Source organism: Typopeltis vanoorti, chromosome 13 (assembly GCF_054136105.1).
Source record: "Typopeltis vanoorti isolate ZY-2024b chromosome 13, IOZ_Tvanoo_1.0, whole genome shotgun sequence".
NCBI lineage: Eukaryota > Metazoa > Arthropoda > Arachnida > Uropygi > Thelyphonidae > Typopeltis > Typopeltis vanoorti.
Genome location: NC_143561.1, coordinates 115,275,656 through 115,300,462, shown reverse-complemented (window position 1 = coordinate 115,300,462; position 24,807 = coordinate 115,275,656). Strand labels below are relative to the sequence as shown.

Genomic DNA, 24,807 nt, shown 5'->3' with positions numbered 1-24,807 from the left:
CCTCCTGTTAAGGTCAGCTGAATGTTCATGTCTAACAAATCTCCCATGCCGTTAGTCCTCGTAGAGATCCATAACATATATAAAAATATCTACAACTTAAAAACAATCTGTGGGCTCATTGTCATACCAGAGCCACTCCGAAAAAGGGCATCTTCTGGGCAGTGCCATAGGTGTCAAAAGTTTGGTCACGCCCAGAAATTATGTAAAGCTGAATTTCAATGCTTGAAATGTGGGGCAAGCCACCCAATCAATATCTGCACAAAGCCAAAAACCACCCCGGCTAAATGTGCCAACTGCGGTGGCCCCCACCCAGACAACTACAAGGGATGCCTTCAGCACCCAAAAAATAGACGGATGGAAACAGCCAAACAGTCCTCTGCCTCTAGTACAAGAACAGCAGAGGCCCCTGCACCACAGCCGGAGGCTCGGCGTCCAAAGAAGTTATGCTGATGTGGCCCGTACAAACAAATCAGCACCTACAAATCTGACAACTGTTATTACAGCCTCTCTAGCCAACATGCTACAGTACTTCAGTTTGTCAAACCCTTCAGAAACCTCTACCAAAAGATTTCTCCGTGAAACACAGGTAATCCTCACAGCACTCATTTATGAGTAGAAATAAACTCACTCCAGCCTCTTTGCAGATCATTGCATGGAATGCGAATTGCCTAAGAAACAAAATTCTGGAGCTGCAAGAATTCACTAACAGATATCAACCAGATGTTATTTTAATCAGCGAATCTCATCTAAGACCCTCAGATAACCATAAAATAAGGGGTTACTGCCTATACAGATGTGATAGACTGGTTTACAGAGGTGGTGGCACTGCCATCTTCATTAAGAACTACATCAAGCACAATTCTGTGAACAACCCTCCAACCACTAATCTTGAGATCACGGGCGTGGAGGTGTTCACCAGCTCGGCTGGCAGACTAAAAATCTACTCTGCTTACAACCCACCCCTAAAATCTCTATTACACTCTGACCTAAACGCCATCTTATGCATCAGAGAACCCACCATCATAGCCGGGGATCTGAACTCCAAGCACCCTGCATGGAATTGCAGATCCACCAACAAGAACGGCTGCATCCTTTCCAACTGTATAGGATCACACAATGCTGTTGTAGCAGGCCCCACTGAACCAACTCGTCTTAGTACGTTTGGAACTGCGGGCATCCTGAATATAGCTATCCTGCGGGACATTAATCTTCAATACAGCCTAAGATCATTGAATGTGTTGTCATCTGATCACAACCCAATACTACTTCAGATAGGAAGACAAGAATACTTGTCTCCTCCCCCTCACTCCTATATATCGTGGAAAAGGGTGTCGGAAGTGCTCAGGGATAGTATTGACCCTGTTCCTCACATTCGTACAAAAGAGGATATAGAATCTGCAGTTACAAGCCTCTCCCAACTAATTAACTCCTCTGCCATAACGGTAGCCACATTCTACAATTCTGTCCACAAGCCTGGTCGTCTGCCTGAAGACATAATGAACTTGATCAGGGAGAAAAACAGAGCCAGGAAAAGATTTCGTAACACTCGTGCGCGCCACAAGATAAAACAAATCTAAGTAGAATTACTGGGGCTGTGAGAGATGCACTCAAAGCACACAGAGACCATCTATGGGGAGAAAATTTAGCCTCTATCTCGCCTACTGATCACTCTTTATGGAAATTACTAAGAAACATCAAAAACAAAGGCAAATCTCTTCCTCCATTACTCTCTGACCAGGGCCTTGTACACACTGATGCGGACAAGGCAGAGGCTATGGCAAGAAATTTGGAAGAGCAGTGCAAACCTGCATATAGAAATCTAGACTTCAATCACATATATCAAATTCACAGGCATGTCAGACACGTATTAAAACTCCCAGATACCAGTGATGACCATACAATATTGCACCCACATCACTTGTTGAATTATATGATATTATTAAAAAAATAAAGAACAATAAAGCTCCTGAACCAGATGGCATTTCGAATAGGGTGATCAAGCTGTTGCTTCGAAAAGCTGTAGTGCACCTGACCATTATAATTAATGCAATCTGTAGAGCTCACTGTTTTCCTTCCACCTGGAAACTGGCTGGTGTCATCCCTATAAATAAGCCAGGTAAGGACCCACACCTACCGCAAAATTATCGTCCAATCAGTCTCATCTCCAATCTGGGTAAGGTTGCGGAGAAGGTCATCTTCTCACGACTCCAAACCTAACTAAATGACTTAAACATCCTCCCTAAAGAACAGTTTGGTTTTCGGCAACACCATAGTACTACCCAGCAAATCCACAGAATTGTGGAATACATCACCACCAGCTATAACTGGCGCCAGTGCACAGGATAGTTTCCTAGACCTATCCAAAGCATTTGACAAAATATGGCATTTTGGACTCCTACACAAACTTATCTTAGCTGGTACATCACTACAAATGGTTCATCTGATCCATTCATATCTTCAGAACAGATCAATACAAGTCAAAATCAACGGTTCTACCTCATCCCAGCGCCATATCTTTGCTGGAGTGCCGCAGGGATCCCTACTGGCTCCATTGCTGTTTTCTGTATACATGTCGGACATACCACACAATCCGATGTCTTCCATCTTGGCCCTGAATGCAGACGATACAGCAATACTAACCAGATCTCTCAGACCCCACTTCGTTACCAGAAAGCTTCAAGAAAACCTTCTAAAGCTGGAGGGTTGGTTCTCCAAATGGAGATTGGAAGTCACCCCAAAAAAGCTCAGCCATTCTTTTCACGAAAAGGCTAATATCTCCTGCAGGAGATGTATTACTATTCAATACTAAAATTCCCTGACAGACAGAAACAAAATACCTGGGTGTAATTCTCGACAAAAAGCTATCTTTCAACCAACACATCAAGTCTACGTGCGCACAGACATCTAAAGCAATAGCTCAGATTTATCCGCTAATCAACAGAAATAGCAAGCTCGGCAACAGAATCAAATTGCAACTATACCAGATGACGATTCGTCCTATAATCACCTATGCCTCTCCAGCCTGGAGCCATACCTCTAATGCTAACATTATCAAAATACAGCGAGTGCAGAACAGGTGCTTGAGAATGATTCTGAACGCCCCATGGTATGTTAGAAACAATCAACTTCATAGAGATACAAATATTCCCTATATTTTCTCTTTCCTAGAATCCTTAGCATCTAAGTTCTTCCGAGAGATGTCCATACATCCCAACGATTTGATTCAGCAGGCTACTGCATACAAGGCAACAGACATATTCAAACATAAAGGACCAAAAGCTATATTAGCCTCCTATAGCGATGCATAATCTCCATGCCCAATCAGGGCGAGCAAACTGCTCATAAATTTTACCCTCACTGTAACCGCAACAGATAGCGAGGAATATGAAAAGCATCTTGCTTCACCCCTAAAGACGTAAATGTCAATTGTCAAAACTGACAAACTATAGGAATATTCTATCCCTATAATTATCAGAATTAAATTGATATGAAACCAAGTTATTTGGTCATAACTTTACTTGGCCATTGTGCATCAAAAGTTAAGGAAACTGAAATGGATTCAAGAGCACTTCCATACCACAATTAGAACACGTTTCTTTTTGTTGAAAAGAAAACGGTTCATGTTCGTTTAGGACACGGGGACATTCATAAGGTCATTTTACTGAAGGGACTTTTTTAAGGGTTTATTAGCAGTCGGATAAGGCAGGAACTCCCTTCCTGAAAACGACGTGCAGGATCAACTGTTTTGTCGCATCGACGTTTATTTGGCCGTAAATTTGACAGGAGATTTGTCAGCATGAAAACCGTAAAATAGTTATAGTCACAGTGGTAACTAATCGACAGTGAATGATAATTCTGTCTGGAAACATTGCTTATTAATTGTAATCTCAAATGTAAAATAGTATTATGCAATATACCGTCATTCATTGTATGGAGTGTTTACGAACAACAAAGAAAGTTTAGAAGTGAGCACCTGGTTATAATTAAAAAAACGTTACTTCAAAGATTAGAAGCAGTGAAACTTAACGAAGAATAAAAACGAGTTTATAATCTGGTGAATGAAGATGCCATTTTGATAAATGTGCGAATGGATTAAAAATTGAGGTTGTCGTACGTTTTTTGAAAAAATAAAGCAAATGTTGATTAGAAGTACATTTATTCAGCACAAATTGAACGAGGAAAATAAGATATCTTATTTCCCCTTAACTCTCTCTCTCTCTCTCTCTCTCTCTCTTTCTCTCTCTCTCTCTCTCTTTCTCTCTAAGCCGTATCAGCTTTCATTCATCATCTGATAAGATTTCTATTATGAACGATTCCTATTGAGAAAAGATGCAAGGAAAACGACATCACTTGAGAAGTGGTGCAAATAACTAGTTCTTGAAATACTGAGGAAGCTATAAATGCACAATATCGGGGGTGGTGGTGGTGGTGGTGAGGGGAAATAAGCAAGTAAACGTTTCAGAAGTAATAATCCTAAACAATAACAAAGTTGCTTTGTTATTGTTTAGGATTATTCATGAAAGTTGACGTAATCAGCCCGGGTTATTATGTTCTATTTATCATCCTCTCCCGCCATTTCTGAAGTAATTAAAAAAATCCTATTTATTGACTGGCTCACTCATCTTTAGTTGGAAGTTCTGAGAAACTTTATTGAATCTTCGACTTTGATTCCAATCCAGATCTTTTGAGCAAAAGCGCAGGTATTGCTTTATTGCGCTATGTTACTCGTGTGTGTGTGTGTGTGTGTGTGTGTGTGTGTGTGTGTGTGTGTGTGTGTGTGTGTGTGTGTGTGTGTGTGTGTGTGTGTGTGTGTGTGTGTGTGTGTGTGTGTGTGTGTGTGTGTGTGTCGTTATTTCTTTCATTTATAGAAAGAGAATCACATAAGTTTCTGACGCAAAGTAACTAATTGAAATTATTATATAAACTAAGAATTCAGATTACGATTCTAACAGAGATACATTTTACTTGTATAGGTGTCAATACCAAGTCCCCTTAACGAAAATGAAATATAAAAGTTTTTTTTTTTTTTTTAATTCTTCAGAGATACCAAAAGTGATTTTTTGTATCATGAAAATGCAAACTTCACTGTATAGCTCAGATGGATTTATATGCAAATCAGTTTTGCCGAAATTGAAGAGAGACTGAAAAATTATAAATAAAACTAAATAAACTATGGATTTAATTCGTTGATGAGATTTCCATTAAAAAAAATAAATGTCGCTTTGACTACGTTATGATAGCGTTTTATTTTTCAACTGAAGAAAGGAATTTGTTCATTTTATTCTGTTCCTATTATCAACCCTTGCTGTAAAGCATCTTTTTCTGTAAAAAATCTTCTGTTATATCGTAATGTAGCGGATTTCTTTGTAAAATAGTGGGATGCGAAACAAGCTGTGCATTTTATTCTTCTGGAAGATGCATTCAACTTAGTTTAGCATCGTTTAGTTTAAATCTTGTATGTTGTTGAATGAGTTTCAATGAATAACTCTTGAAAGTGTTATGTTATTGTGAAAACACAGTAACCTGATTTTGTGCGTCGAAAAATATATTGGTTTATGTTTTAGGTGCTATTTGACAGCCCTTTCAGTTTGTGTAGTAATGTGCGAAATATTAAATAATTTAAAAGTACATTTGAATGCCACTTTCCTTCTATCCTGTTATGTGGAAAACCAACAGAAGAATGGATGATTGTTAAATGTGCAGAGTTTGCTTGCTAAAACGATAAATCATTATTGATTTGGACTGGTTTTCCAGAAACTGCAGTGCGAAACTCGTTTTAGGCGGAGCTCCTTAGCCCTCACTAAGTTGGAGTAGAATCGAACTTAGACTTTCTTCTGGCGGCCTAAAGCTATGGATGCAAACCTCTTTATCCCTGTGAAAATGACGTTTGCATCCATAACATCTCCAATTTAGGAGGGCTAAAGGTGCTCAATCTACACGCTTTGGAATAAAACGCGCTAGAGGATTTATTTATCAGCTAAAATGGTTATCTTTATCATTGAGTTTCCCTTTTACACGACTGAATCCAATTAAGTTAATGAAAAGTTGCGAAGTATTTATTGATAATTAGAGTGAACACGCAAAATCTAAAGCAAAATACGCCATGTAAAATAAAATTCTACCTTTTGGACTACCTATTCTCCTTACTCGGAGAATTGAGCCCAAAAGGCTCAGTTCTCCGAGTAAGGCGAGTTGAAACGAATCCCTGAATTCTGTCTGTAAGACAGAATTCAGGGATTTGCGTAAGACGACTAAACGTTATTTGTATAATATTAAAAGATATAATTTTTTGTGTTCCCACCCACGAAAGGTCATTAGTAAACTTATAGTACATTTTGTAACGGTGATGGACTACTTTACTACAAAATATATTAAAATGTGGGCTAAAACTTCCTCTCTGTCTCAATCTGAATTTTATTTTATTTTATTTTATTTTTTTGTTCCGTAGTTACATATTCTTCCTTACGTGAGATGTATTGGTTCGAAGAGCATCATCACTATGAACACTGAAGCAGGCCTACCATTAATTTGTAAGGCGGTTAAAAATCATTATACAGTCGCTCTATTGGCTTTTTACGGTGTTTGGAAATATTGTATTTTAGTTCTAGTTTCAGAGGATCGACGTTATGCAAATCACAAGAGCAATTATTCTAATTGTATGAAAGTTGTTGGAACACCTCATGATCTGTTTGAAAAAGTTTTCCGGACAGTTTGGGCTGGGCATCACGAGAAGGTTGTTCTCTTCGAAAATTCTGATGTAATGTTATCCCTGCATCGTTTACTTTTTTTTGAAACTGAGAATATCGAAAATACAATAAAAATACCCAAAGACGACCCTCCTCCAGAGAACTAAATTTTGCATGCGAGAATTCCTGACAGACATTTTCACTTTTTTTTTTAATTAAATCACTAGGTACCTATACTACTGGATTTTAAGGAAACTGTTGTTTCCGTTAAAACAGTGGTGTAGTATCATGAAATCACTGAATAATATTTTTTCATCGTGTGTTTTCTTCTGGCAGGTTTGTCTGTTTTGCGGAATGCAAACACCTGAGTTTCTAGAGGAAAAACCCCTTCCACTTTAATAATAATAATAAAAGTCCTTGACGTCCTAGACGAGATTCCAACATCTGACTATCACCAATAATAAGCGCCTAGGAATACTAGATCAAGATGGTAGTTCTTGTTACCAGTACATGTACCTCTGTTGTCCGAGTACCAATTGAGCTAAATTAATTTTTATAAATAAATGACACTAACTTCTGTTTAGCATTAATACCTGCAAATTAATTTTTCTTCCGAACCTAGGCCTAACATCTTAACTATCGTATTATTCATTTTGTGTCTTTCTTCGTCAAGGATTTTTTCTGCAGAGCTAGAATAATATATATATATACCATGCGTCTATCAGTGATAATAGGACTTAAATATTAATATTAATCCCCTTCCATCACATAACAGCTATTTGTACATGACGTTCACTAGTCTCGTTCACTAATAGATCGAAGGATCTATTATAGCATAGAAACTTTGCTTCATATGAAGTCAATATTGAGTAAAGAGAAGGCAGATAAGCTTATTTCCAACAGTCTTTTTCTCTTTTCTTTTTATTCAGATGTGTTTGTATTCTTCGTCCTATTTGAACGTTTTTCGAGTGAGAGGGTTGCGTAAAATCCTGAACTCCCGGGAGCAAGCTGTAAACACTTACTGCGTATATACTGTGAACTAAGGGTTACATAAGTAATCTAGAAACTAAATATAGTATATTTTTTTCAAGTAACTTGAAGCTTCCGATAAGTAGGGTGGTGGTCTTGTATCATGAAATAAAATCCTCTAGCACTCAAAGACATTCACGACATTCCCATTTATCCAACATGGAGACCGAGTAAAACCTTCAGATAAAATGCACTAACAAAACCCCAGAGGAAGCCATCACTGTCGACTGGCAGAGAAGCCAGTAAGTATCACAGGAGTGAAGTTATTACAATAGCGAAAATAATATTGTTACCCCTGTATAATAATCCTTACCATATACACTAAAAGTTCACAGAAAAGCATTCATATCATTTTACAACAAACCATCTCTACAACTGAAGTATTATCAAAAATCGAAGGATCTACCTCAAGTGATATGTTGGGATTCTTGTCCATAGTGATATATGTTGAGAAATATTATTTATAACGCTATTAACCATTCACGATTACTTTTTTTACAAAAAGATATTTAGAAGCTATCAATACTTTTTATTTGTAATCTTAACAATATGAATACTTTTAAATATATCAAGAAAATTAACTAATTACGACGGTATTTTTAATATCTTAAGTGTAGTTAAAATTTTTAACTGTTCATTTACACACCAGCAAGATTTGATTGATTTTTATTAATAATATGGAGGATAAGGTTTCTTTCCCAGGAACTTTGTTTATCTTCCCGAAAAACTTCCCGATTAGCCAGAGAATGCACGCAATTAATAGACATAACATACCGGTCTGATGGTTGCAGTTACATTTATAGTAATTTTCAAAACAATACCACTTGAAGAATGTATGCTAACTTCATTATAAAGTTGAAGTTAACACATTCTTAAAACGTGGCGTTATAATTTGTAATATATGACAATAAATATGTATTATATATTATATATAATACATATTTATTGTCATATCATTTATTTTAAAGAAACCACATAGAAAAGTGAGATTTCTCTGAAAATGCGTACATACATACGTTTTTAATAAATAATCTTTTGTCAGACAGTTTTTTGAAATAATCCATTTATTGTATAAAACTAGAAAATTTTGATTTTAAGGTTTTTAATCGGCGAATCAGCAGAAAGAGTAGGCTAAACGTCTTCCAGTTATCTGTTCTTTGCGTTTTCATCTCTTGAACAGCTTAAATGGATGATGATTTAGAGTATGGTAGATCATCATTAAAATCCAAATTTCGAAATGTTATTAATATTATTTCAGGGAGAATAACGTGAATAATTTCAGTTTGGTATAGCTCATCATAATATAGGGTATTAAAAGAAATTGGAATGAACAGAGTACTAAGAAGTAGTATAACAAGTATAAAAAAAAAGACAGAATAATGTATCATTGTGCATTTCGATATGAAAATACGTTGAGATTTCACAGGTATTCTAAATTTTGGAAGTTTTATTAACGTATTTATTCATCGCCGTTTTGTGCTGTATATCCTTAAGTGGTGTCACCTCTATTTTGATATTCTAATACAAGTACTTGATATATGAGTAATGTTTAATAAACAACTTTCTTCCATATCGATTTATTATTTCTGTGGTCTCTGATTTGAGCAGCTATTACGTTTTGAACTTCTAAAAACTCATAATTGCATCAGCCAGGAATGCTAAAGTGGTTGTTTTAAAAGCATTCCCAATTACATCCTCACTTTTCTTGTTCTTCTCTGAGCCTTTTTGCCTGAATCAAGCTAATTTGCTAATCTTACACTCGCACTGTTTATGTCACTATGCTATGCTAGACCAGCTCTGAACATTATTAATCGAAGTCTTTTCTGATAGCTTTGTTATTATGACGCTGAAAGTAATGAAAGTGGTTCTACACTTTTCGAAAGATTATCAACAATAATTGCAGTTAAAGAGACCTGCTTTAAACATAAATTCTTCACCATATTATCAGTAGAATAGATAATTCGCAGACAAATCATATAGAAAATTGCATGATCACTTGTTTTAGAGCATATCCCCGGTATACATGCTAGCTACATGGTATTACAAAGTACTACGTTGCTTGCTGGCATTTTAAAAAATATATATTTATTATTAATCACATTTATATATTGAAATATGCAAACTTCTGCTCAAAATGGACACATATACGGTACAAATACGTATGTTTGTCTTTTAACATATTTTACAGATTCACCGGCAGTTCATTCTCATCCATAATTACGGAAGTTTATTAACTTATGAAAAATTATATGGACACGATTTCATTCGTTTCTCTCTCTCTCTCTCTCTCTCTCTCTCTCTCTCTCTCTTTCATCAGATCTGATGAGAGAGAGAAAGAGAGAGACAGAGACAGAGGCATATTATACGAACAAATCACTGTCACTGACAACATCAGTTACACTGTCAGCTGAGAGAATTGCTCGGATTAACTTTAAAAGAGTTTAAACCGAAGTATGCCGTTCAGATTGGAATCACCGATTATCGTGATTAATCCACAATGGATATGGTGTGCTGTGTAATTTGAACGCGTTATCTTCTTGCGCTTAATTTCCAGGATGATGGGAGAAAGTTTGTCTTTTCGGGTAAGGTAAGTTAGTCGGATACGACAGGTTTTGTTTTACTGTTGCTAAATAGATCATGGAAGCCCATGCATGGATAACTAAATAACAATATTATACAAATTAAGTGGATATTGAATCCAACATTATTTACAAGCCGAATATAGAAACTCTAAGATAGAGACTCTAAGAGTTTCATGCCGAATATATAGAAACTATAAAAGTTTCGGTGGATCCAAGCATAAGCCAACACCTGGTTCAGGCTAGAGCGACTCGTAGTAAAGGTGGAGTAAGTTCTGATCACTATCCTAGTATTTTCCATATTGTAAAGCACATCTCCTATATAATCAGCATGAAACTCTTAGAGTCTCTATATTAGAGTTTCTATATTCGGCTTGGAAATAATGTTGGATTCAATATCCACTTAATTTGTATAATTTTTCATCGCCGAAGTGAAGCCTATTTGGCTCTTTATTTATATCTCAGTAATTCTTGGTGCACCTTTTGGCAACTCGTATGGTAAAGAATAACTTCTGCATCACTACAACCGCAGTATTTACATCTGGGTCTACCTACTCACTGATGAGACCTCAACAAAGGTCGAAACCAGTCTGGGTAGTAACCCTCCCTCCATAATGTATAGCGTCATACATGTCCGTAAGGAGATGTGCTTTACATTATAGAAAATACTAAGGATAGTGATTAGAACTTACTCCACCTTTACTACGAGTTGCCTCAGCCTGAACCAGGTGTTGGCTTACGCCTTGGATCCGCCGAAGGGAGACCACAGGGATATCCGAAACTGGCGTCCAATCTCCCTAATTAATACCGATTGCGAAATCATTTCTAAAGTTATAGCAAACCGAATAAAGCCAACACTGCCTGAGGTTATTGGCCAACATCAAACGTGCTCTGTCCCAGGAAGATCAATACATGATAACCTCCATTTAATAAGGGATCTCATCCACATCACAAACAGCCAACATGAAAACCTAGCACTCGTCAGCCTTGATCAGGAGAAGGCTTTCGACAGGGTAGAGCACGAGTACCTTTATGAAGTTCTAAAGGCATTTGGCTATGGTCCTCTCATCATTGAAACAGTGCAATTGCTTTACAGAGATGCACACTTCTGTTTAAAAATAAACAACTCGTGCTTTGTCATACTCTCGAGGGATCAAGCAAGGATGTCCCCTCTCCGGTCAATTATACACACTGGCCATAGAACCCTTCTTAAAAAGAGTACATGACACCATCATCTCCAAACGAACCAGCATAATAGAGCCACATCAAAACATTACCCTATCAGCATATGCCGATGACGTCACTGTAATAGTCCGAAATGAAGAAGAAATGACAGTAACCGAGAAAGCACACAGACTATATGCACAAGCCTCAGGGGCCAAATTAAATTCTGCAAAAACCACGAGCTTCTGGTCAGACAGATGGAAATCTAGAAATGATTCTCCGATCGAATGTACCTGGTCAAGCGAAGGACAAAGATACTTAGGTGTGCACCTTTGCAACACCAAAATATATAACACACTGAACTGGACGCAGCTGCACAACCATTTTAAACAGGTGCTAGGTAAATGGAACAGCGTTCGTTCCATGTCTTCACTTAGAGGAAGAGTACTAATAGTTAACCAGATGGCTGCGAGTGTCTTATGGCATACCCTCAAAGTACTCACACCTCCTGAAGAATTTCTCTACCACATTCAAAAGGAAATCAAACGTTTCCTCTGGAACAAAACTCACTGGACAACATACCCTCAACTCTGCAAGCCACTCAGCAAGGGAGGTCAAGGCCTGATTTCCCTTGAAAACAAGATTAGATCCTTTAGGATAATCCTCCTCCTAAAGACACTTCAATGCAATCACACTTATGTAACCACCTTCGATTACATCACGAAATCATCCACCAGAGGACTTATACTTTCCACAATCCTCCAAATGGCCAGTCCAGCACCATCTCCTCCTAAACTACCTCATTTTTACAATGATGCCGCCAGTGATGGAAAAACACAGGACTTCATCACACACTTACAGGATCAACAGAGTCAGCTGTACTTACAGAGCTACTATTTTCGAACAGAAACATCACAAGTCTCACAACTGGCCAGCCTTTTCTTTTCCCTAGATGGAACTGGGCAGGAATAAGAGTCATAGGGGACTTTCTAACCCACACCCTAAAGTGGAAAGCATTCACAAGCCTACCAATGAAGAATCCCAAAACTGAAAAGCAATATCAACAGCTGCAAGCCTCCATTATAAAAGCCTATCCAGATATTGCTACACCTCAGGAAATCCGTATTCCTTCTAGAAACTGCTCGGGGCCAATATTTCACCTTGTACAATCTGAAGCCTCACTTCCAATTCTTCCCTCCAACTACAAGAAAATATACCACTTCCTCATGTCAGTGTCTCCATCCTCACCCTTCTTATATTCATCCTTAACACTCTCATCAACAAGGCTGCATATGCCACTCAGTTTTCAGTGAGATCTGCCATATAAATCAAAGTGTGCCAAACCAGATTCCGACATACAGTGGAGACTATGGCATAACATCTTGCCAACTCCTTCTAAGCTCTACAAATTTCAGCTAAGAGAAACGGATCTGTGTCTTTTCTGTGACGTTTCAGGTACCTTGGAACACACATATCTAACCTGTCCCGCAAACAAAGTGATAATCACCTATGCCCTGAATACTGCCTCTAACACCTGTATCTAGGCACACAGCCAAGAAGATTACTGGAATTTAGTCCACACAGAAGAAAACAGACACAGAACATGCAATTTCCTCTTCATATGCGCTAAGGCCGTCATCTGCAGCTTCTATCTAAAACAGACAAGAAATAACCAGCACCCATCCATCACTGAAACTGCACAAACCCTCATGTATATCCTCCGTCGGAAACTAAAATGCAGGCTTTTATTGGAACTTGAATACTTCAAAGAAACAAGAACTGTCGCGAAATTCATAGAGGAGTGGAATCCAACTGGTGCCCTCTTCTGGATTGACGACGACAATACGCTTCATCTGAAAGATAACTCAGACTGAAACTGAACTGTAAATATTGAATTCATTTATTGCATTCTATTGTATACCCGAAAGGAAAATGTTTTCTTTCTCTGTAATATATATACTTATATACTTACAATTATGTAAATAGTCCTTTTTACCTATCGTCTAATGCATATGTTAACAAGTTAAATATAAAAAAAATCTATCTATCTATCCTATATATATTCGGCGCGAAACTCTTAGAGTTTCCATATTCGGCTTGGAAATAATGTTGGATTCATTATCCACTTAATTTGTATAATTTTTCATCGCCGAAGTGAAGCCTATTTGGCTCTTTATATCTCAGTAAATAACAATAGATACGAGCATGATGTGTTTTCCAAAAATTGCTATGTAGTAATTATGATGCATGAAAAATGGCATATCATCGCGCAGTATCGACACTTAAGCGTTACATTAGTTGAGACTCTTTCGTTGTGTAGTAGAAGTTTTAGGACTAACGCAATTAAAGTCTGATCAACTGTGTAACTAGTAACAGAGATTTGTGATAAAAAAAAAAATGCTATCAGAAATATCTTCATGCTTTACGTCGCCGTTTTCTTTTTCATACGCTGTTATCTTGATTTCAGGTTGGGAAACCCTTATGAAGCAATACACATCGTATTCGTAAATTCCCCACTTGTATACTTTTAAGAAATTCACTGTCGCGCATAAAACGTCAAAACAGACATAAAACAAGTTCTTTAGGTGAGGGAAGAAACCCCTCTACGGTGATGATTTTCATCACGCAGTATGCCACCACCTGAATAGAGGAAAGTCCTCGGAGCATGGTTATCAGTTAATAATTCAAAAAGGTCTTATAATCTCCTGTGGGTGGAGTTTAAAAAAAACTATCCGTTTCTGTCTATTTAACAGTACAAACTAAGCAATAACATTTTATGTATTCGTCTATTCGATGCTATTTCCTTCGTAATTAATATTGAAAACAAGTCTCGTGCACCTCTCGAATAGCTTCCTTGTTTTCCCAATAATTCTGTTATATCAGTAGTGCTTGACTAAGGCCTTATTAATATAATAAGACCGAATCTAGATCCTCCTTGGTTCTTTCCCCCTTCGGTTCCCAAATGGTAAATGTCACAACATATTTTACATTATACAGAGTAGCCAATATCCAGGAATAGGCGAATACCGGATTAACTTCACTGCATTTTTGTTATGAATAATCATAACAAAAACGTAATCCATAAGTATTTGTAATTTATAACGTTTCACGGATAACTAACACGTTTAAAACGCATCCTGGATTGGGTGATACTACGAGGGCGGTGCTGAAAAGTTGTGATAATCACCATGAAAGAATTGAGACAGAACCATGTTCTAGGTCAGGGATCGGCAGCGTTTTCAAACTCGCGGGTCACATTGAACTTTTATTTTTAATAATCGGACCACAAGCGTTTAATTAAGAGAAAATAGTGAATGAAAAAAAAAAATACTTAAGTTATCAATTTTTATTATGTCAATCTTAAAAAACACAGAAATATTTAAAGTACGAGATATGAAACAAGCATGAAAATGAAACAGAATGAAAAATTATTATCACTTAAAAACAAAGTAATATAGTGTATCCATCACAATATGTACTTATGTCTCCCTGCTTAATGTGACTTTTGTGATTGTTTTCCCTTAGCCAGATTATCTAGATCCACTTTATAACCTGAGGTGCAAATTCGAATCGAAGCATGCAAATGTTCATCAGTCAGTCGAGAAGAAATTAAATTTTATTTTTTCTAAAACTTATGGCAGAAAATGCTTATTCGCAAATGTAGGTGCTTACAAATGCGACTATCATCTTCTTTGCGAAACTGATTAATCCTTCAAATTTTGTTTTGGTAAGCATCGATCAATGTCGATATTAAAAGCATTCAAACATAATCGCATTTCGATGCTATTGTTTATGAAAATCCACAGATCTTGTTGAAAATTCTTTGTAAATCTTCAATAATACCAGCAAAAGTGTCCTTTTGTTGGTATTTCCAAGTTGCACGGGAGATATCACGAAGTATAGGTATAAAATTATTTTTAATTTATTATTTATTCATATTATAAAATGCATTTTTTAAATAATTCAAATACGGGACACATGCCATGTAAGTATGGTCAACCTTTTAATGCACGTTTGGACCGCATGTGGCCCGCGGGCTACCGGTTGCCGACCCCTGTTCTAGGTGTTTAATTAGAACTTTCATCCCCTCCTCCATCCCTTGCATAATAGAAAATTACATTATTGGAATTATTCACCATGGCCTATGTTGAGTTTAGTTTCATTATTTCCTGTTTTTAAATAAAGAATTCCATTTTTTTAAAAAATTACAACTGATCTGCGAGAGGTTGGAAACCGATACATTTGGTATCGTGAAGGGTTTAGAAAATCAAAGAACGCTCTAGAATCCGAATAAGTCAGCTAAGGTTTTCAATAAGCAGAGCGGTAGTCTTACACCAACCAGTAATCAACCACATGACACGCATTCCCTCACAAAAAAGTTGAGATCTTTAAACTGCAATGTGTGCCCAGTATTATCAAAATCAACCTATACGATGGAATTTAATATTATATTATGAGAACAAAGCTATTGGTTTTGCGCTTCATTCCTTTGATAAGTTGTGAATTTTAAAAATATTATTGATTACTAAAGCAAACTTTCATGCCCTGACATCCTTTCCATTACTTACGGATAAGGTGGATTATGCTGAGTATTATTATCAACATGATTTTTCTGTCTTAGCAAAACTGTGTATCGAAAAATATACTATGATGGGATGAAAAAAAAAATTAGCTCGACTACATACCATATATATTGAAAAAAAAAAACAGATATTAATATGTGTGTCATATTAATGAGATAACTTTATTTCAGGTGTGTTGTATGTGGGCCATAGTAAATTTACAAAATAGCTAACCCTCTCGTTAAATGTGCCTTTTCGGGAAATTGTCTGAAAATCTGAAAATTCAAGATAAATTTCTTTGAAAATCCATAATCGGTACGATAAAACAGAGATGTTTCGAATTCCTACCTCTAATTTTAAAGACTAACCTAATGGTTTATAGTGTAAATTAATATTGTAACTTCAGAAATAAAAGACTAAACGTGAAGTTTTAAAATATGATTGATTACTAAACAGGCAACACTATATTAGTACCATTATAGCCTTTAACCTGAAACTTAGCATCGAAAGAGGTATCACATATTAATATACAGATGCCACATTAAAAGAGATAACTTTTATGCTGATATATTTTATTAAACATACATTACTTGTCCTTTCTAAGATAACGTTTAATTGACATTTCTATGACGAAAGAAATTGCCTTTTTTGATCATCTTATCTCGTTGTACCAAGTGACTTAATGTCACATAGTAAAGTTGTGGCACATTGGCAACATTAAAAGTCGGTAAGCAAAGAGTAAACATAAATTCTCTTTTAAGAGCTTTGAAACTAAAGGCAGTTGTTCAAAGATAATCAAATAACTCAGCGGTACTATGCTATACTATATTTAGCAATAGATGTGAGAACGCTCTAACGTCCAAGAGCAAAACCGCATTGGCTTCTTGTTTCCATTTCTTAAAATGATCCGGTACTGTCCTGATGGCAGTTAAAAACATTAACTGCCAGCAGGACATTAGAAAATTGCGTTTTTCCTACTTGGAAGTAAACATTAATCATCTAAGTTTTTATTAACACTAACATCGTATTTGTTTATAAAACCTTTCGGCCATAAATGAGGATTGTAAATTTTGCCGCAGTCAAAAAGATTTCCAGTTTGATTTCCAGTTTGTTCAGTATTTAACTTTATGCGGGCACAAAGCAAAAGACAAAATATTAATTTAATGCACCCCTATGCAGCAAGGGAGACTGATACCCGATATTAATTTAGTCTACATGCACATATATATGTACTGTATATATAATCACTTCGCGATTTCTATGAACAAAAATAAGATCAAGTGGTATTCTCAAAGAGGAGTTTACAGGATTCGTTATGAGAGCGATGCTTCTTTTTTTTCCGATAAATAAGTTATTACTGCTACTATATAGTCTCTCAAATTACTCTCTCTGCACCACGTATATAATAACCTGCAATCTGGTGTTTATGTCTCTAATACTTCATTCATAAAATTTAAGTTTTGAGCAACAAATTTAATCCATGAAACGAAAGCTATTTCGTGAATTAATCTACATGCAAAAAAGTGATTTGTTTCGTTATTTAACCTGCTACTAAGGCTAATATTTTATATTTAGCACACGAATACTACTTACCCATTTCTTGAAGCTTTCCTGGTAGTGCTGCAAGCCTTTCTCTCCACCGGCAACAGCATATGACACACCTAAGTTTCTGGGGGAGGTCTCCATGAGGATGCTCACCGAGTCACCACTCTTGTTAAAGATCAGCATACCGAAGGCAGCCAACGACTCCTCTTCACGAGTCGTGATTGGACGAAAGTCTCCTACACAGAAGTGCCCTGAGATTGCGGTAACACCGGAGGCGGAGCTCAACAATCAGGTAAGTACATGTATCTTCCTACCGATTATCCGCAATGAATTACGCAATCATTTACCTCCCTCACCCTAAGCGAGAGAGTAATTCGCTCACCTTTTGGAAGATTAGCATTTTCGATTTCTGGTTATTCCTTCCTTAAGAAAGGATCACCGTACGAAGAGCGAAAGTGCATCGCAGCTACCGCGTGTTTAAACAGCCTTTTTCCATCCATCAGACTGTTAATCGTATGTTGTCGATCGTGAGGAAAATACACCATCGATTTCAGCACGTGTCATACTGTTAGAGGCACGTGTCCATCATTTAATGCATTAAACATGCAGCAGATCGGTCATGATAAAGCAGAATGAATTATTTTGGTAGACACTGCAGTGGCTTTAACAAAAACTGACATCTGATTCGTAGCCTGTTGCGCTTCTGTATGTTTGTAGATGATTCGCCAGTTCTAAAACCGCGCTTGTCCATTGCTGATAAAATACGGCTTACAAATATGATTATCTTCTATCGTAACTGATCCATCATTTGACATTGTCCGTAAGGATCTTCAGCTAAGTGTTTTCTCTAGTTCAGCCGTACCTTGCACAGCATATAAGTGACCACATTTATTTTAGAATGAATAGCTTTATCCGTTATTATTTTTGAGTCCTTAATTTGTATAAATTTTTGTCATTTATTGTGCACTCCCTTTAGCATACTAAAAAGCAGTTTTACCCTTACTTTTCGTATGCAACAATAATGTTCACAGATCCAACTGTCAGAGATATAGAAGAGTGTGCTGTCACCAATCTAGCGAAATTGTCCACCACCATAGTACTTGTTAAGTATAGAGCCGAAAGGTTTCAATTTGATATAAGTAAGATATCAAAATAGAGGATATTATGAATCCATCCATATTTTATAGACAAATATAGAAAGTGATTTAAAACTTTTGAAATTTACCGGAGTTTATCCCAATTGAGAGATTTTAAGTGTCTATTTACTTCCCCAACAGTGAACGCATTTTCGTATGCAACATTAATGTTTACAGATCCAACTGTCAGAGATGCAGAAGAGTGTGCTGTCACCGATCTAACAGAAACTGTCCACGCCCAGAATACTTGTTAAAGGGTTGCTTCTTAACTTATTGTGAAAACCATCTCCGAAAAATCGTAGGATATATTCTTTGTTATCAAAACCGGCATAAAAATTGATTTTATAATGAATTTTATTCGGAAAGCTTTCAGTAAAGTAGTTTGTTAGCAGTATGGCAGAAAAGAAATAAAGAAATAAATACTCAGTTATCTATATTAATTATACACTGAAGATTGAATAAAATGGTCATAACAACTTCGTACATTTTTGGAAGGTTAAAAAACTTAAAATGATTTTGATTGTCGCTGATGCGAGTTGTTACTTGCTTGCAAATACTGTTCGAGTTCATCTTACTCAAAAATATGCTTTTAAATTAAAGGTTGGAGAGAAAGAAGAGGAAATCGGCCATATTTAGCACTTTAGAGGAGTAATCTTACAAGAAAAACTTGATGATGCTCATCTTTGTTTACAATATGCATACTGAAGATGAAGAAACATGCTTCTATAAATTTTCTTCTTAGTAATCTCTCGTACACACCTGATAAACAAGGTTTCAAACTTTTTCTTGAAGAATCTGATTCCAGTAATATTTATACAGTTTTGTTTAAATCTGCAACGGTTACATTTATTCATCCTTTAGCGAATCATAGAAGGGTTGTAAGTTCTGTTCGCTACAAACTTGATATTAACTAGGTCTACCTACTCACTGATGAGACCTCAATGAAGGTCGAAACCGGTCTGGATAGTGACCTTCTCTCATGATGTTGAACAGAAATACAGCTCCTAGGAGCTAAGTTCACATTATGGGTAAATATCAAGAATAGTGATCGGAGCTTGCTCCACCTTAGACATGAGTTGCCTCAGCTTGCACTACCTTTAGGGTCAGTTGCTGCAGTATCCAGGTATTTGCTTACGCTTGGAATCGCCGAACTTTATATAGTTTCTACTATATTCGGCATGAAACTCTTTGAGTTTCTTATTCGGCTAAGAAACGATAAGGGATGTAATATCTTCCCTTATCGTTAACTTAAACATCATCGTGAGTTTATTCTTTTTTTCTCATTCCAAAAATAATTCGGAATGTTCAAGAAAATAAATTTCAAAACAATTGCAATTTAAAGAAAATCGCTGATTATTTTTTTTCTGTATCTTAACCTTCAAAGGTTTGATGGTTTTATTTATTTATTTATTTTTCTCCTCCAAAGAAGAAATAATGAACCTCGTAAAATCATAATTATCTTTAACTAATTACCAGGTTCACGGTTTAAAACATTTTGAACCTGGCCCATTCTAAACAAAAACAATCGAATACTGTTACCTTGTGCCTGATTAAAAAAAAGTTGTCCATAAAAAATATGCAAGAAAATAAACTTAAAAGATTGTAAAGAGTTACTGAGCCATGCTGACTTTAATTTTTTTTCCCCACTGCACAAGTTTCCAAAATTCAGGATGTTAAGCGCTGTCATGTATGGAGGGAGGGGACTTGGTATTAAATAAATGAAGGGTTATTGTAGGTTAGACTCACAGGAACATCATTTTTAGTGAGAGGTCGTATAACTGATATTGCATATGATCTGTACCTGTAGAGTAAGCTTGTTATTAATAGTAATTTTATTATTAATGATTTAATTTATTTTGTTGAAATACTCTTATTGCTAATGGCTATGTTTATTTAATTCTTTGAGCCCATCAAGAACGTTCCGCTCTTGAGGGTTAAATTAATATTCTAATCGATATTATTATATTTCTATATTATATTACTATATTATATTATTATATATATTCTGATCTTGCATCGGATTTGCTGCTAATGATCACGTGAAGCATTTTATACGCCTGCGCTTACATATCAAATACGTAAAAGCAGTGGATCCAGTTTGGCATTATGTATTACTTATTGCATAATTTCGTACGCGATTTCTTACCAGTCGATGCAAAAAATGTAAAAAGGAATGTTTGCCTTTTTTGCATTTCTAGGAATTATACCAATTTCATACACCATACCTTGTATTTCTTCACATTTACCCATGTTTATTATTTTGAACTTTGTAATTTGATGTTCTGGTAGTCATGTTGTCACCCTTAATTTTCGTTTAACACTAATTTAAGTTTGTTATTCGATTCAATTTACTACATGTTTTGTTTCTTTGTGTTTTTACTTTTTATTAACATCAAACTTTTACTTTGTATCGTATTGTTTCTAAACGAAAGGAGAAAAGTAATTGTATTACGCAGTCCCGTTATATAGTGAACAAATCACCAGATTATAAGTTTTATTGTTTTTATTATTATTACTACACAGTAAGCAAAGTATTTCTATTTAGTTTAGGCACTCTGTTTAATTACGCACCAGGTTTTGAGATCAGGGCTTGTATGAATTTTGCTGATATTAAACAAGCAATGATTTTCAGATATAACATTCTTATTTCTATACTGCTGAATAATTTTAAGGAATGTTCACAGGAATATTTCATATCTGTGAATTATGAGTAAAATTTCAAAAATAAAGAAAGAACTGAAAGAAATAAGATCAAGAATGATTACAATAAAACAAAGCAGCTTTATTCGGTGATTAGAAACAAACAAACAAAAAAACAATCAAGTAAAATGAATTAAGCCATACATCGAGAGAGAGAGAGAGAGAGAGCTAATAAAATTGCCAATGAACTATCAGATATCTACATAAAATCCCAAGTTCACTTAAGATAGTACAGAATGCAAGAGGAAATGAAACTAAATAGCCTTTGCTTCCAGAAAGCAGTTAAATTAACATGCGAAAATCATAAGGTGAAAGCATTTGTACATGCTAATTGAGGAAAATGGTCGTTCGTTGTCGTATTCCTCTTTAGTCTGTCGGCCGGCTCACGTTAGATTTTCAGTAGTCGAGCAATTCGGTATCTGATTGACTTTCATAGCATAACTACACACGACACAAATAAGGATTAATATCAATGTTTCCATGGAAAATAAATTAAGGCTTGGAAGGAGTGTTACGATTATTGTGTATATAGAGAGCAGTAATCGTAATACCCCTTCCAAGCCTTATGGGAGGCTTGGAAGGGGTGTTGATGGGAAAAATTCATTTTTTATCCCATCAGTATTGTCTCCAATGTTACTCTAATATCATGAAAATACGGAATGAAAGCGGCTGTGTGAATATTCAAAAGTGTCGTATCGCGTCACTGTCACTTTATTTTTTTTACTAGGGGGGATACGCCCCCTTCCCCCCCCGTGTTCCGGACTTATAGGCTGGTTCTCCTTGAATTCTGATGACTCGAATTTTGAAGACTCGACACTCATGGTATCCCCTGAGTTTCAAAACGTTTAAAAAAAACGTGACATAAAAAGGCTTATCATTTTATATATACATATAGGGTAGATTTATTTTTTGGATGTTTTAAATTCAGAACCGAAAAATAAATATATTCATAGCTACACGTATTTTATGTTCAAGTCATTTATTATAATTTTTCTTAAGCTTATGGATTAATTAGCCCTAAATATAGTAAAGTTTGTTGTCAACACCATTTCTGTAATTAATATAATAAATTTCATTATGTTGATTAATTCATTTACGACGTTTCAAATACATTGATACTCGCTATTATTGATAGTATCCTATCTAAGGTATGGTGGGATGCTGATCTCATGTTGCTGTGGCAGGGTTAATTAGCACACAAAATACTAACACTTTATTAATACACGCAATATTCTGGACTCATAGCCTTTGTGGCTCTGACCGTAGTTATAAAAAAAAGAAAACTAAATCAATGATAATATTAAGAAATTGTCTATTTTCTGCTCAAGCTAATCATTTATTCAAATAGATTTAAATCAAAGTTCAGGTTGCTTGACAGATTTTAAAAGCAAACATTGCAAATAACCTCATGATTATATTTCGCCCATTTCGTGGTGGTGTCGTTAATACAAATGTAGAAAACGATTATTCCAACGACTTATGCATAAGCTTAATCTTAATTAATAGAAAACATTACGGAAATATTTTGATACAAGCACATCAATGTGTCGGGGGGGGGGATTGTATTTTTCTATGGTTTTCGTTATTGGTTTTTCGTTTCGTTCTTTCGGTATGTTTTCATTTATCTTTTTATCTAGCATTGTATAACCCGTTCTTCTTTTCATATATTTCATTTCAGCTCCAATGATCCTTTTCTTATCTCTTTCTCTTATTTTCTTATCTCTTTCCCTTACTTCACCGCCATATAATAATGTTGGCTTTGATAATATATTAACTAGATTCTTAATCTGCTTTTTTTGGTAACTATTGTTGACTTTAATGTTTTGTTTATTATTCCATTTACTTTGAAGAATTTTTAATTTTTATTTTGTTAGAAATGTCTAAATCTTCATTATAACTTCATTTATAGCCCAAATAATTATAACCGTTGAATTATTCGATTATTTTATTGCTTAGTGCTCTTTTAGTTCGGATGGGAATTTTTCCTTTGAATAGCATAGTTTTTTTTTTTCCTTGAGAGATAGGCATATTATATTGTTTTATTATTAAATTCAATTCATGCACAGTTTTTTGTAGATTGACCTCGGTTGTTCCAAATATCACTTGGTCATCTGCTGCGAAAAGGATGATATCTAAGGTAAAATTATTTTCTATTCGAATTTCTTTTTTGTTAATTAACTTCCATTCTTTGATTATTTCATTCATATACTATATTCCAAATAATATTGGAGAAAGGGAACATCCTTTTCTAAGACCTTCAAATGTTTTGGTTCTGTTCTCACCACTTTTTATTGTTTTCTCATATAGACTGTGGCGTGGTTTCAATAAATTTAGAGGCAAGTTTTTTTGTTTTTTTTAGTGTATTCAAGAGTATATACCTATCTTGTCAAAAGCTTTTTTATAATCTATGAATGATAGATGTGTTTCTAAGTTGTATTCTCTTATTTTCTTAATTAGTTAGTAGTTTGAGGGTGACTATAGAATCTATGCATAATCTTCTTTTTCTAAAGCCATTCTGTTCTTCATTTGTTGTTCACAGTTATTCGTACTTCCTTTTTTTTAAAGATAGAAATCACAGTTACATGGTTGGGTATTCTTCCAGTGTTATATACGAGTAATATGTTTATTGATAACTACTGTTGAGGACACCTAGTTGTGTCATGAAAATGACCATAACTAGGTCCAAATACTTTTGTCAACATAGTGTATAATCAGTGCCAGATTTTTCCGTTCCTCTTCTATTTCCTCTTTCCATTCTATTTCTTTTAAGTATTTATCGATGCTTTCTTTTTTTTTTTTTTTCATTTATCATAATAGATTTATTTTATGTGCATGTTCATTACCATTTGATTTTCTTTTCTTTACCCGTTTTGGTGGTATTGTTATATTTCCAATTACCAAATGATGATCTGAATCAGTATTGTAACCTCTGCTTTTTTCCATTTTTATTAAGACAGTTTTCTTCGCAGTTACCTTCACAAATGGTATTGACTCATTACCGATTGTTGCATTTTTGTCACCTGCTATGAATATAAAATCATTTCGGTCTACTGTATTTTATTTAATGTAATATCCTGTAATGACTTATGAAATTCTTCACTTTGTTCATCTTCACATTCTACCGGGGCATACTCCTATAATTGTTAGATGACCTTGTTTTTCGTTTTTATTCTTATTTAAATTAAGGGGTTATTAAATCCCACATTGTTTCAAAACCGAATAAGAAACTCAAAGATCGTAATCAAAGAGTTTCTTGCCGAATATAGTAAACTATAAAAGTATCGGCGACTACTAGCTTAAGCTAAAGCACGTAGTACAAAGTACGTAGTACAAACTAAGGCAACTCGCTGCAAAGGTGGGGAAATTTCTGATCGCTATCTTAGTATTTTCCATAATGTAAAACCCA

The 24,807-nt window shown here is 35.4% G+C and overlaps 1 protein-coding gene across 1 annotated transcript in view; it reads right to left on the bottom strand.

Moving 5' to 3' along the window:
• Positions 1-24,344, bottom strand: part of LOC150100484 (nuclear receptor subfamily 2 group E member 1-like) — a 71,113-nt gene extending 46,769 nt beyond the window's left edge. The window contains exon 1 of the mRNA XM_090402665.1: positions 24,245-24,344. Within this exon, the coding sequence (XP_090258791.1) occupies positions 24,245-24,344 (100 nt within the window). The remainder of the gene's footprint in view (positions 1-24,244) is intronic.
• Between the last annotated feature and the right edge of the window lie 463 nt (positions 24,345-24,807).